A 14293-nucleotide genomic window follows, 5' to 3' on the forward strand; every position below is an offset into this window, starting at 1 on the left:
TGAGATCTCCTAGTACAGTCCCTCCCCACCATTCCCATGACCTGGGTGCTCCCGGCCCAACTCCTTCCCTCAGAGCCCCTGGCCAGAGTTTTCCTTACTGAAAGGTGATCTCAGAGCACTTGGCCAGCCGACGTCCAGCATTTTTGAGCTTGGTATAGATCTGGCCCATTTCAATCGCACCCTCCAGCCCTACTACTTCCAGCCGCTTGTCACTTGGGTCTGGGGGTGGAAAGTAGTGAGATAGGTTTTGCAGAAGCAGGGTGCCTTCAGAGAGAGTCACACCTTCCCCTTAGCCCCGCTCACTCCGCTTCCAGAGCTGCTCCTCTCACCTGGTACACTGGTTTTCAGGATGTCAGGGTCGGTGATGACTTTAGCTGCGGAACCTAAGGCCTGGTTGATCCCGTGGATGTCCCCATGGGGTCTCTTGGTATCACCCCAGAGGTTGGATCCACCATGCGTGCTAGGAATGTTCAGGACTGCAATGCCTTCTAGAGATAGGGAACTCAGATCCAGTGGTTTCCCACAGATCTGAGGGTAGGAGAAAACAGACCTTTACTTCATGACACAATAAAGGCGTGACCTCTTCCTCCACCAAATGACAAATAGGGAAAGCCAAGATTTTGAGTTTTGCAAGGGATGGAGGGAAATAGGGACTAGTATATCTTGAGAACTTGGGAATTCAAAATTGGAGAACTGGGAGGTCAAAGCAAAGGTTCAAGAATATGGGAAGTTCTTGAGGCACCTGTATAGGGAGAAACTAAGATATAAAAAGCTGAAAAGGATATAGGGTTAGGTTTCATCATACCCACCTCAACTGTCAAAGACTCCTCCAGCTTTTTGCATGTTGAGAAGATGGATTCAGATGTGGCAAATTCGAAATACCATAGCTTGTTCTTCATTCTGTATCAGCCCCAACACAAGACCCAGTGGGGAGGGGGCAAATTATGCAGTTGGCAGTGACAGGGAAGGGCATCAACCTCCTGACTCCATACCCATGCAGAACAGGGTACCTTTGGGTTGAGGGCTTTCCTAGAGGTGTTACTACCCATATAAGTGCTCTGGTCACACTTGGCCACAACTGGTCCCTGCCACTGTGTATACCTACCCCCACCCCCACTTTCTCTCACCTGCTGTTGAACTTCTCAGGATATTTCTCTCGCATCATGTGGAATCGGTGAGCAATAGAGGCATCCTGGGGAGTTCAGGGCATGTAAGATCAGAGGCCTGCCTCCTCTCAGCACAGAACTTTCTTTAACTTCCCCATTTGGGAGCAGTATGCCTCATGTTCTTTTCTTGCAACTCACACCACTGGGCCCCACCCCAAATTTTCCTGTGTGTAGCTTCCTTAACCTCTACCTTTCCAGTCTGCCCTCCTCCATCCTGTGCCTGCTTAACCCCTACTTCCTCCCTTCCCCCATGCCCACTCCACTGACCACACCAATGGAGAAGTAGTTATTGATGATTTGAAAGGGGACTGGGTCACACTTTTCTTCAGTTCGTTGGGGTATCACCTCCACAGACCATCGATCCATATGTACCACCTTACTCGTCTCTAAATCCTTGAGGATCTTCCCCAAATTCTGTCCCTCATAGCCTAGGGAGGGGGGAGAAGACAGGTTAGCACTCAGCCCCAAGTCTCAGAGGGACCTCCTCTTAGCTCCTAGCTCCACAAATTCCCAGGGATCCTCTGTCCTGATTCTGCAGACTCTCCCAGCCCTTGCCAGTGGAAGGGAAGGGTGCTTGGGCATGGACCTTGCTGACCCTTTCTTCCACACTGTCATGGAGGATGAGCGTTCCCAATGTGTGTACCCATCTAACAATAACACAAAGTTCATCTGGAAGACCAGAAAAAATAGCCAGAAAAATTTTAAAATGAGTGATGAATGGGGAAAATTCATTCTCTAGCTCTATCTCCATCTCTATCTCTCTCTCTCATTCCCTGACACTTTCTCTGTCTAAACAGTGTGATAAAAGTAAATAAAGTAAAAAGTAAAGGACAGAGTGCCCAGAAATAGAATGAAGTATATATAAGAATTTAGTATATGATGACATTTCAAGTAAGCAGGGAAAAAACAGATTATTCCATAAATGGTGCTGGGTGTAAAAATTACTCCTTATACCAAAATAAATTCAAGGTGGATCAAAGAATTTAAATGTAAAAAAAGGAAGCAGAATTTGTACTAGAAGAAAGCACAATGTTTTAAGAATCTTGAATGGAAAAGGCCTTTCTAAAGCATAATACAAAGCTAGGAGCCAAAAAAGGGAAAGACTGATTAACACAAGTATATTAAAATTAGAAACTTCTGTATGGTTAAATAAATAACACACTTGAAAAAAAAAAAAGACAAAATAGCCCTACCGGTTTGGCTCAGTGGTTGGAGCGTCTGCCCACAGACTGAAGGGTCCTGGGTTTGATTCCCGTCAAGGGCATGTACCTCAGTTGCAGGCTCAATCCCCTGTCCCGGTCAGGGCATGTGCGGGAGGCAACCAATCGATGTGTCTCTCTCACATCAATGTTTCTCTCTCTGTGTCTCTCCCCCACCCTTCTGACTCAGTCTAAAAAAAATCAATGGAAAAATATCCTCAAGTGAGGATTAACAGCAACAACAACAAAGACAAAATACAAACTGAGGAAAATTTTCTGCAGCACAGACAACAGATTACCTTCCCCAACATTTAAAAAAAGCTTACAAATTCTATATTTATAAAGTCAATAGAAAAACTGGCAAATAAGGCAATCAAGCCAATCACAGAAGAAATACATCTCTAGCTGGTTTGGCTCAGGGGACAGAGCATCAGCCTGTGGACTGAAGGGTTGTGGGCTCAATCCCCAGTAGCCAGTAGCGGGGTGAGCAGGAGGCAGCCAATCAATGATTCTCTCTCATCGTCGATGTTTCTATCTCTCTCTCCCTCTCCCTTCCTCTCTGAAATCAATAAAAATATATTTAAGCCTGGCCACGGGAGATCACGGTTCGATTTCCGGTCAGGACACATGCCTGGGTTGCAGGTTGGTCCCCAGTGTGTGGTGTGCAGGAGGCAGCCGATCAATGATTTTCTCTCATCATTGATGTTTCAATCACTCTCTCTCTCCCTTCCTTTCTGAAATCAATAAAAATATATTTTAAATAATAATAAAAATATATTTAAAAAAAGAAATACAAATGGACAATATGCATATTAAAGATGCTCAAATTGACAAAGTATAAAGAGATTGATAAAATCAAGCATCAAAGAGATTATGAATAAACTGGCACTCTCATTTGCTGTTAGTTGGAGCACATATTGTTATTTCGTTTTTGGAAGACAATTTGGCAATTTTTATCAAAACGTTATCAAATTTTATCAAAACGTATCCTTTGATGTAGCAATTCCACTTCTAGGAATTTCACCTACAGAAACCAACACACATGTGCACAGCAGTGGATATACAAGTAAGTTTGCTGAGGTATGTCTAAAATAGCAAAATATTGGAAAAAATCTAAATGCCCATCAGTAAGGGAAGGTTATATAGATGGTGGCAAATCCATGCCATGAAATAATGCGCAGCTACTGAATGCAAAATGAAATCTATAGGTGCTAACATGGAAAGATCTCCAAGACACATTATGCCATGAAAAAAAGAACCAGAAAAATTTGGATAGCATGATCCCATTTATGTTTGTTTAAAAGTTCCGTGTATGTGTGCATGTGAAAACAGAAAAATGAGTGCAAATAGGAAGCAGTGGGAGGAATGTGGAATTTGGTGAGGAGTAAGGAAAAAGAGGCCTATATGTGAAGACTTACACATTTCACTTTTCAAAATTTTTTACAGTGAAAATGTACTGACGTATTACTTTCTTTTTGTTTTTAATATGGAATGTTTCACATATTTGTGTGTCGTCCTTGCACTGAGGCCATGTTAATCGTCTCTGTATCATTCCAATTTTAGTATATATACTGCTCAAGCAAGCACTATTTTTTTTTTTAAGAAAATAACTAATCAAGTGTCAAATCTTTATGGTCTTGGAGCCAGCAATTTCACTTCTTGAAATCTCTCCTAGAGAAATTCTCACATCTGTGTGCAGAGATAGATGTGCAGTGTTCACTGCACATGGTTTGTAGTAAAAGACTAAATGCTACCCAAATGTCTATCAAGAGGGGACTGGTTAAATAAGTTATGAAAGGCACGTTCCCTCCCAGGAGCACATCCCTGCTTTTCTTCCCCGACAGGCATGCCTCTCCTAAACTCTAACAGTCCCCACAAGACCTGCAACCAGGGGAGCCACGGGCAGCAGCTGCTCCTCCCGGGCTAACCCTCTGAACCTGTGTCCAAGGCCCCGTTTCCTCTGACTCTCCAGTGAGCGAAAGCAGCCCCACCTTGGCTCACTTCTTTTTTCCTAGAACAGTTCTAGGGAGCTTAAGCAGCCTCACCTAGTCTCTCTCCTGTTGCTTCTTCTATCCTAAGCCCTTCCTCCTTTCGCTATCCTTAGCTTTAATAAACATACTCTCAAAATAAAAATAAATAAGTAAATAATGACATTCACAGAGCATAGTGCTATTCAGTAATAAAAGGAGGGAGGCAGCCCTAGCAGGTTTGGCTCAGTGGATAGTGTTGGCCTGAGGAGTGAAGGGTTCTGGGTTCAATTCCAGTCGAGGGCACATGCCTGGGTTGCGGGCTTGATCCCCAGTAGGGGGCGTGCAAGAGGCAGCCAATCAATGATTATCTCTCATCATTTGATGTTGCTATCTCTCTCTGCCTCTCTCTTCCTCTCTTAAATCAATAAAAATATATTTTAAAAAAGAAATATAATGACAACCAAGATGAACTGTTTGGTTAAAAAAAAAAAAGAAGAAGAAAAGCATCTGTAAAACGACCTTGTTGTTTAAATACAGATTAGTATGTCTCTAGAAAGAAAACCATGTGGAAATAGACTCCAAAACTTCAGGGAGTAGATTACAGAGAACTTTCACTTTCTTGGCACGTATATCTGAAATGTTTGAAGTATATTTTACCACAAGCACGTATTATTTTTGCAATCAGGAAGAAAAAGATTACAAAACTGGGTTTTCACTTCCTCACATTCCATTGGTGGTTCAACCCACTGTAATTTGCCTTTCACCATACAACCCTGCTGAAACTCTTTTGGCAAAGATTGCCAATGATTCCTGCCAAAACCAATAGTATATCTTTAGTTCTTATTTTAACTCATGAAACTACTCACTTGGTTTCTCAACTAGCACTCTCTAAGTGACAGAGGACCCTCTCTAACTGCTCCTTCTCAGTCTCTGCGGTAGGCAGGGTAATGGCCCCTCGGAGATGTCCACACCCTCATCTCCAGAATCTGAATATGTTGCCGTACACAGCAAGCGGCTTTGCAGGTGTGATCAAATTAATGATTTTTAAAAATGGGGAGATTATCCTGAATTATCTAGGCAGGCCCAAGGTGATCACAGGGGTCCTTATAAGTAAAAAGAGGACCCCTAGAGCCTCTAAACAAACACAGCCCTGCCACCACCTTGACTTTAGTGCAATAGGACCTATTTTGGACTTCTGATCCTCAGAAGGTTAAGATGATAAATTTGTGTTGTTGTTGTTTTAAATATATTTTATTGATTTTTTTTACAGAGAGGAAGGGAGAAGGATAGAGAGTTAGAAACATCCATCAGCTGCCTCCTGCACACCCCCATCTGGGGATGTGCCCGCAACCAAGGTACATGCCCTTGACCAGAATCGAACCGGGGACCCTTCAGTCCCCAGACTGACGCTCTATCCACTGAGCCAAACCGGTCAGAGCTGTGTTGTTTTAAACCACTGTTTGTGGTGACTTGTTATAGCAGAAACAGGTCACTAATATAGACTCCATTAATAATTCATCTTCCTCTGCTCAAACCTTAAATAGGGTGATTACCAGGATCTGCCTGTTCTCATCCACCTTCTCTTCTTAACTCTTTTCCTGGTAACTCTTCTTTTCTCCGGATGTCAATTACCACCCAGGAGCAGATGACTCTGGAGCATGTATCTTCAGCCCTGACTTTTCTCCTAAATTTTTAACATTGACTTCTAACTACCCACCACACACTTCCATCTGGGTGCTCCACTGACACCTCAATGCAGCGTGTCTAAAAATGAGTCTTGTTTCCTTAAACTGGTCCTCCTCCTGTATCCCATATCTTTATAGATGCCATCCCATCTGCTCAGTCCACAGACCTAGGAAATGTCTTAGACAGGTCTTCACGTCCTCCTCCACAAACCATTAGTTACCAAACATTGTGGCTTCTACCTCATGGCTCTGGTTGGGGTGCGTGCGGGAGGCAACCAATCGATGTGTCTCTCTCACATCGATGTTTCTCTCTGTGTGTGTCTCTCCCCCTTCCTTCCACTCTCTCTAAAAAAATCAATGGGGCCTTGGCCAGTTTGGTTCAGTGAATAGTGTCGGCCTGTGGACTGAAGGGTCCCAGGTTCGATTCCAGTCGAGCACACATGCCCGGGTTGCAGGCTTGATCCGCAGTGTGGGGCGTGCAGGAGGCAACCGGTCAATGATGTTTCTCTCTCTCTCTCTCTCCTTCTCCCTTCCTCTCTGAAATCAATAAAAATATTTTTAAAAGAAAACCAATGAGAAAAATATCCTCAGGTGAGGATTAACACAAAACAAAACAAACAAACAAACAAATAAAATCTGGCCAAAAAATTTACATTGTAATATGTATTCAAAAATATTCCTAATTTCTGGAATAATATTTTATATATAGAGGGTATAATATTTTATTTTACTTTTAAATATATTTTTTTCTTGATTCCAGAGAAGAAGGAGAGGGAGAGAGAGATAGAAACATCAGTGATGAGAGAGAATCATTGACTGGCTGCCTTCTGCACGCCCCACACAAGATTGAGCCCACAACCCGGGCATGTGCCCTGACTGGGAATTGAACCATGACCTCCTGGTTCATAGGTTGACATTCAACCACTGAGCACACCGGCCAGTGTATACAAGAGTATAATATTTTACATATATTTTTCATGAGTTTAAGAGCTCCCTACGATTCAGGAATTGCACATTCAAATGCCTCAGTTGTTAGAAAGGTAAAGTGGATGAGTGAATAGTAGGAAGCCCAGGGATTGTGGGAAATTGAAGAATACATAACCCACTTCTTAGAAGTAACCAAAGTCAAAAAAATTAAAACTCTGCAAGGTAGACAATACAAATAATTTCTGTGGGCTGTCAGCTTGCAATCTCCAGCAGGATGAAGTTAAAAACTCTCAGCACAGCATTCATGACCCTCCATAATCTGGACTCTAGTAAACTCAGTCCTCCTTCTCCCCATTCCCCATTTCGCACCTTATGTCCCAGTCACAATGAATGACTCACACTTTCCCCTAATGCACCACCACATTGTTTGGTGGCTCCAATGGTTTTACATAATTTCTTCCACTTAAAACACTTTTTACTCTCCTTAGCAGACCCTTTCTATAATCTCCTGTGACATCTCAGAGCTGGACTTTGAATCCAACAGCTCAGCTCCAAGATACCTCAAACTCAACCTGCCCCATATTGACGTCTTTAACTACCAATGCCTTCAACTCTTTCTCTTTGAAGGGAGCAAAAGACTAGAAATGGGAGTGTAGTTAGGAGACTGTTGCAATACACTTGGGAAGAAATTATAATGAATGAATACATGACCTGATTAACTGGTTGAATGAATGGATGAGTCATGGCCAATCTCCCTACTAGTTCCATCACTCGGCATCTGGCTTACATATTTTTAAAAAATACGTTTTCATTGATATGAGAGAGAGAGAGAAGAAGGGACAGGTAGAGAAAGAAACATCAATCTGCTGCCTGCTGCATGCCTCCTACTGGGGATCGAGCTGCAATCCAGGCATGTGCCCTGACCAGGAATAGAACCAGCAACCTTTCTCTGTGCACGGGACAATGCCCAACCAACCGAGCCACACTGGCCAGAGCTGGCTTAGCTCTTATACAACCTTTCTTATTCCTACACTGTCCTCCCTCTACCCCCTTTTTCCCTGATGCTCTGGGCCCTAAGAATTGGTTGGGAGAAATAGAAGATTTTTAGATTTATAGGGGAGAGAACCATCACCCTTGACCCTTCTAAGTTCAGACTGTGATCCTTGTTCCTTCCACAGCTCTCTTCTTTTGGGACAATCCATTTTGGTACCTGCCCATCTATGCCTATTCTTCCCAACCCTCTTTGTACACCAGACGCCTAGATGCTTTCTAGGTGTCTTCCCCTTCCAACCCAACTCCACCCATTACCCAAGCAAAAATTTCTAATCATTTACCTCCTCCCCATCTTAGACAACGAGCTAGATCATTTCCAGTGCCCAGGGGTAACACAGCAACAGGAGGCACAACAGGCAAGTTGGCTTTGTCTGGGGAGGCAGGTGCGGAGATGCATGGAGGGAGTTAGCTCTGGAAGGCCACTGCCCGAGTGCCCTGCCCGGAGCGCTCCCTGCACTGACCAATGGTCTCGAGGATCCAGCCTACTGTGCCATCTCCACCACACACCAAAATCCGGTAATCGGGAACTTCTCTGAAGAATCTAAGCCTGAGACAAAAGGTGAAAGAGAAGATGAGGAACGATAACTGGAATGAGGCTACCCAACTCCCGGACAGGCAGATTACTTCTTTTTTGGACTTTCCTTATAATCCCCTTCTCCTATGTCAAAAGACTTATCTCTATTAAGGGTAGAGAAAAGGTACAATGGGGATAGTTTATAGCCACTCCTTAGTAGTTAGGGAAAATTGGTATCTCCAACCTTTGAGAGCAGAACAATGATGAGGCAGAGCACTCAGAGGACAGAATACTCAGTGACCCTAGTAAAAACAGCATTCTGAATTCTGATTTCTAGGGGTCCCCTGGCCCTCCCCTCCCAACATGCAATCTTTCCTGCTCTCTCAACATACACAGATAGGCAGACACACACAAACATTGTGCTACAGCTCCCAACTTACACTCACCCTGGCTCAGGACCATCCTTTAGGAGGTTGAACACCTGTCGAGGGTTTAGCAGATACTGGAATTTCCAAAGCACCCTGTTTGAGGGAAAAAGGAAAGCTCATGGCAGGGGATGGAGTTTCTGTACCACACCTTCTTGCTGTCCTCCTCAAGGAAAGTCCTCTCCATACACACAGATTCCAAATCTCTGTCGGTCTTCTCCCTCCATCTCAGAAGACCCAGTATTGTTTTCTCACCTCTCTCCCTGCTTCCCACCACTCTTAGGGTTGACAAAGACCAGAAGTGGGTGGGTGTTAGCAACAGGGTCAATCTGCACGGGGGAAGAAAACAAGGATAAGGAACACAGGGTTTTGTTCGAGTTCAGATGGACCCTGGAGACAGGGACAAAAAGCTGTTATTCCCCCAAGATATTTTTTCCCCTCCTCTACCAGGGTGGGGCTTCTGGAGAGCAGGCACAATTCCCCAGGTTTCCACTTCATTCCCCCCAGGAGGGCTCCAGTGAAGGAAAACCATCCCCCACCACATGAAGCCCAACCCTCTCAGCCTTGTACCCGCAGAGCCTCAAACGTGCTCAAATTTAAATCATCCACGATCTTCTGGCTTGTTTTGGTACTTTTATGCTCCTGTCCAGAGGCCTAGGAAGGGAAGCAAAGGGAAGGAAAACTGGATTGTGTGTGAATCCCTAAACAGATGAGAGTTTGACTTGAATCCTAAAAGTATAGGCTCTCTGCTCTAAATGGCATTGTGTGCATGTGTATTTTTAAATCGGAGAAGCACTCGTGTCCCCTCCCAGCCGCTTCCCACAGCACTCACCAAGACGCTGGGATAGATGGAAGATGGGGGCAAGATGTGATCCCGGAGCAGCCCACAGTCACACTCATGGCCCACAGCTTGCAGGCAGTCATCGTGGATCTGAAAGACAAGGTGGGCCTGGAGAGATCGTGGAGGGAACCTCATCACTTCTCAACTTGGGGATCTGGTACTGAGAAGAGAGCCCATAGGGGCTGTAAGGGATAAGCTGTCTGGGAGGCGAGAAGACTCGAGACTAACAGAGAAGAGAGGGCAGTTTAAGCAGGGGCCCCAAGGCGCAGCCTGTAGACAAAGCCTCCGAACTGACCTCTAGGTGGCACCACACACAATGCAGCCCAACTAGACCGTGGTAGATCCGGATTTTTTTCTGACAGCGGTCGCATCTTCCAGATACACAGCCTCCTCGCACCCACACATGTGATTGGACCTTGGGGAGAAAGGCAATCCCAGTCTGAGAGGGTCTGAGCAAGGACTGGGGAAGGGTTGAGGGTAACAATGGGCCAAGGGCTGGGGCCAGGCTGTGGATGGTGATGGGGTAGGCATGGGGGTCACTCACACCAATGTCCTTCCGAGACTTGGCATAGGTGCTGACTTCACAAGGCAGGGCTTTCATGGCACACTGGTCGTGAACGGTGTACTTACAGACTGGGCAAGGGGGAAGAAGGTCAGAGCCTTAGCTAAAGCCCCTCTCTCTAGCTCCTCCTTACCCGGGGGTGAGGTAGGATCACTCACTGAAACAAGACATATAATCCCTTGCTGTGAGGGTATGGTAGATAATTAAAGTTTGGGGTGGGGGCTCACCTCCAAGACCTATGCCTTTTGCTCACTCTTCCCCTTAGAGAGCAATTGTTACTGCATGACTACCCCTACTCCCTCCACGTGCCAATAACTGAGTTGGATGATCCAAAGGAGGCCCAGATATAAAACAATAATAATAACTAATTTTTATTGTAGACTTAATAGTAGGTACATGCACTGGATGAAGCATTTTTCTTTTTTTAAAAATATATATTTTTATTGATTTTTTACAGAGAGAGGAAGGGAGAGGGATAGAGAGTTAGAAACATCGATCAGCTGCCTCCTGCACACCCTGCACTGGGGATGTGCCCGCAACCAAGGTACATGCCCTTGACCAGAATCGAACCTGGGACCCTTCAGTCCGTAGGCTGACGCTCTATCCACTGAGCCAAACCGGTTAGGGCATGAAGCACTCTTCTTGCAACAACTTATTTAATGCTCACAATGATCTCAATTTCAGTTGAGGAAACTAAGGCTTAACTAGGTCACATAACTAGTCAGTGACAGAGGTCAGAATTCAAGCCCAGGTTACACTAAGTTCAGAGCGCCATGCTCCCACAGATAGCTGGGCTGCCCCTCTGCTCCCACACTCCCAGGCCCCATCACTCACGGTTACAGCACAGGCCCTGTTTGCCAAGACCAATGCTTGACTCGCACAGGTTGCAGTAGACTGGTCGGGGGAACCTCTTAGGTCTCCACATGTGCTGCCCATTGTCCTTCAGGGTCTAGGAGGGCATAGTAAATGCTAGGGAGTGTCTAAGCCCTTAGAGAACCAACCTCTGGCAAACAACCCAAGGCAGCTGTCTTAACTTCCTTACCAATCTCTCCTACTCACCATCTCCAGGCCCAACAGCACTAGCAATGGCACCGTAGTGGCCCCAGCCCGGAGCCACTCAGCCAGGGAGACAGAGCCACTGCCATCATAGTCAATCTCTTTCATCATTTCTTGAAGAATCTGAGCAGAGAATGGGGAGACTGTTGGTGTGAGTGGCCCCTCAGATCTGACACCTCTCCAAGGCCCCCTAGGACACCCAGACCAGCCATCCTAGCTAAGGGTAAAGTAGACTCATCAGGGAGAAAATACAAGAAGGGACATGAAGGAAGAGCTGCCTTACCGGCTTCAGCTCAGACACATCCCAATCCAGGTATTCAGCCACTCGCATCATCTGTGTGATGATTTTTTCCACTTCCTGTGGGCCAAGAGAGTAAGAGCCACAGCCATATCCCACCTCACTACCACCATTCAAACCATTCTCTAGAAATCAGAGTTCTTAGATTCCACCCCAGACCCATCTCTCATTCTCAGATGCCTATGCTAAGTCTATGTGTGTTCATATGTTTGCAAGGCAGTCCCCAATTCATGCCTCCAGCCTCCTGTTTTAGGGGTCAAGAGCTTGGGACCTACTCCCAAATTTAGTTCTACAAGATTCAACTTCTCCCTCTAGCTTCCTCTGCTTCTTAAGATCCTGGAAGAGTTGAGACAGGAGGGCACAGACAAATGGACACATACTCCCTTGCCCAGCATACAGGTCCCCCAACTCACTGAGCTGTCCAGGATCCCATTTCTGTCCATGTCGTACAGCTTGAAGGTGACTGTGGGGTGTTTTAGGGGGGCCAGGGTCAGTTTGTGAGGGATACCCAAAGAATTCATCATAGAATACAGGGGAAACAAAGAGATAGGGAGAAACCTTTTAGATGAAGAGCCCAGAGCTTGGGGTTGGGACTGAAAAAGGAGACAAAAAGGGAGGGGAAACAGGTCTGGATTCCACCCTCAGTGAACCTGATAGGGGAGATACTACACACCGTCTACATCCCAAGAACACCCCAGGCCACCTACATGAAAATGTACAAAACATAGGAACTCGGGTGACTATGGTGGATGGCATTAGGTATAAGGAGTCTGGGGGAACAGAGAAAATGGGCTCACTCTCTGGCCCCACCTTTGTCGGGCCCTGTCGGTCTTTAGGAATCCTGAAAAAATTAGGGAAGGAAGGCTGGGGAACACCCTCTCTCCCTTCACCTTTCTTCCCCTCCCCCAGTCCAGAATGGCAACTCACATTCTAGCTTGTCTTCTGGTCGGCCACCCTCCAGAAGGGAAAAGTAGCAGGAGACATCACTGAGACATACCATATCTGGATACAAAAAGTACAGTAAATCTGAGGTTGGGGGTCCCTTCACTTTGGCTCTTCTCTTTTCCTTTGTTTGTCCCAACTCTTCCCTTTAACTTTCCTTCTTCCAGCTCCCAGAGACCAGCAGGGCCAACCTCTACCTCTGACCCCCAACCCTAACCCCAGCATGTGACTCAATTCAGCTCTCACCCCAAAACTCATGACTTTTCTTCAGGAGGCTGGGCCCATTCCCACCTGTGTGACCATACCTTTTTTTACAGTCTCTTCTAAGGAGTAACTAGTCTGGAAGGATTGAAACAGGGCCAAGCTGAGGTGACTGGGAACATCATCCACTTCCAGGTAGATTTTCAGGAATTGCTGGAATCCCTCATACCCAATGGCCTATGATGAGAGCAACCATTATCCTGGGGAGTCTGCAGGATGGGAGTTGGGGATTGAAGAATTGGGAGTAGTGGGGACAGAGACAGTAAGTGCAGAATTGAGAAGCACCCAAGGCAGGAGTATAACTTCTTAGGTTGAGTCCTGAATTACTAGAATCTCTTGCTTTGTCCTAAAGCAATAGCTGCAGTAACTATGAATGTTGGGGTATCTCGAGGGAGGAGGGCATGGTTGGGCCCAGAATAATCCCTGGAAGTTGGGGATCCCAATGGTGTAGCAAAAAACAAAGATAGGAGGAGTTGGTCCAGGAAAAGATTTACCAGCTGCCACTCACATCTTCTTGGACATATCCAGCCATTTCACCATCCTCAAAGAGCTTTAGGACATCACTGACCTTCTTGGTGGAGTCTAAGGTGTGAAGAGAGTGAAAGAAGAGCATTAGTCTAGTTTAGCTCTCCCTGCCCTCTGTCAGTGTCCCACCCAGACATCCAATAGGAAAAAAGATTCAAGTGAGATGAAGAAAGAAGAAAGTCTGAAATACACAGAAATACAGAAGAGAATAACATTTCAGATCCTCCAAAGTGGTACCCCTATTTTTTCTTCTCTGAGACTTGTAACAGGCAGTCAAGGTTCAGAGAAGGTAGATGGACAGCTGAGACCCCAGACATCTCCCCATCCCCCTCTCCTCCCTTTCCTAGTTATAGGCATATCTTAGGAGCTGACTGGTTCAAGATCATGGGGGAAACTGGAGGTGAGGGGGGAAAGTTGAAGGAAGAGGAGCTCTCTGGGGTAAGGTCTCCAGAACTAAAGGACTCAGAAAAAGACTCACATTCCATGTATTTTTGCAGCTGGGCAAAATCATTGGGGCTCATTAGGCCCCTCTCCTTGGCCATCTTCCTTTTTTTCACAAGGGTGGCCACAAAGACAGCTTGGTAGTAGAACTTACGGCGCCTGGACGTGGGCTTCCAAGGGTAGGTCTGGAGGATGACAAGAGCATGAGGCTGAAAGAGCCAGCGTGGTCTCTCTGGTTGTCTACTCAGTTAATTCTCCACTCCCACTGTTATTTCTGTTCTTTCCTTTTCTCTGAGTCTCTCCCTAAGTCTCTTCTGTTCCTTGTGTCCCTCTCCATATGTCTCTATCTCTCCCTGACAGTCTGTCCTTTGTCTCTGTTTTTGACTCATCTCTTTCTCTCCTCCATTTCTGGATCCTTCTCCAGCTCT

General features: G+C 45.7%; 1 protein-coding gene and 1 non-coding gene across 4 annotated transcripts; both read right to left on the bottom strand.

The window, feature by feature from the left end:
- Window positions 1-77: 77 nt before the first annotated feature.
- DGKA (diacylglycerol kinase alpha) lies at window positions 78-14072 on the bottom strand. Of its 3 annotated transcripts, none has more exons than XM_023758036.1 (21): window positions 13903-14072; window positions 13408-13481; window positions 12944-13076; window positions 12624-12698; window positions 12110-12159; window positions 11682-11756; window positions 11402-11521; window positions 11177-11291; window positions 10325-10413; window positions 10076-10195; window positions 9772-9870; window positions 9510-9593; window positions 9195-9268; window positions 8961-9035; window positions 8462-8547; window positions 8282-8371; window positions 1434-1594; window positions 1128-1192; window positions 810-900; window positions 330-528; window positions 78-219 (listed from the first exon to the last, which is right to left on the bottom strand). In XM_023758036.1, exons 1-21 carry the CDS (start codon window positions 13964-13966, stop codon window positions 95-97), a joined length of 2064 nt encoding a protein of 687 aa, XP_023613804.1. In that variant the 5' UTR covers window positions 13967-14072; the 3' UTR covers window positions 78-94. The 3 variants fall into 3 exon arrangements, with proteins under 3 accessions (XP_023613804.1, XP_023613805.1, XP_023613806.1); XM_023758037.1 differs by having other exon boundaries at window positions 13394-13481; window positions 13903-13977; XM_023758038.1 differs by lacking the exons at window positions 12624-12698; window positions 12944-13076; window positions 13408-13481; window positions 13903-14072 and adding an exon at window positions 12494-12512.
- On the bottom strand, window positions 3846-3952 carry LOC111827020. The gene has a single exon (XR_002830481.1). It is a non-coding gene; the product is annotated as a U6 spliceosomal RNA (small nuclear RNA).
- Window positions 14073-14293: the final 221 nt, after the last annotated feature.

This window comes from Myotis lucifugus, unplaced genomic scaffold (assembly GCF_000147115.1).
Source record: "Myotis lucifugus unplaced genomic scaffold, Myoluc2.0 scaffold_119, whole genome shotgun sequence".
In the NCBI taxonomy this organism is placed as follows: domain Eukaryota; kingdom Metazoa; phylum Chordata; class Mammalia; order Chiroptera; family Vespertilionidae; genus Myotis; species Myotis lucifugus.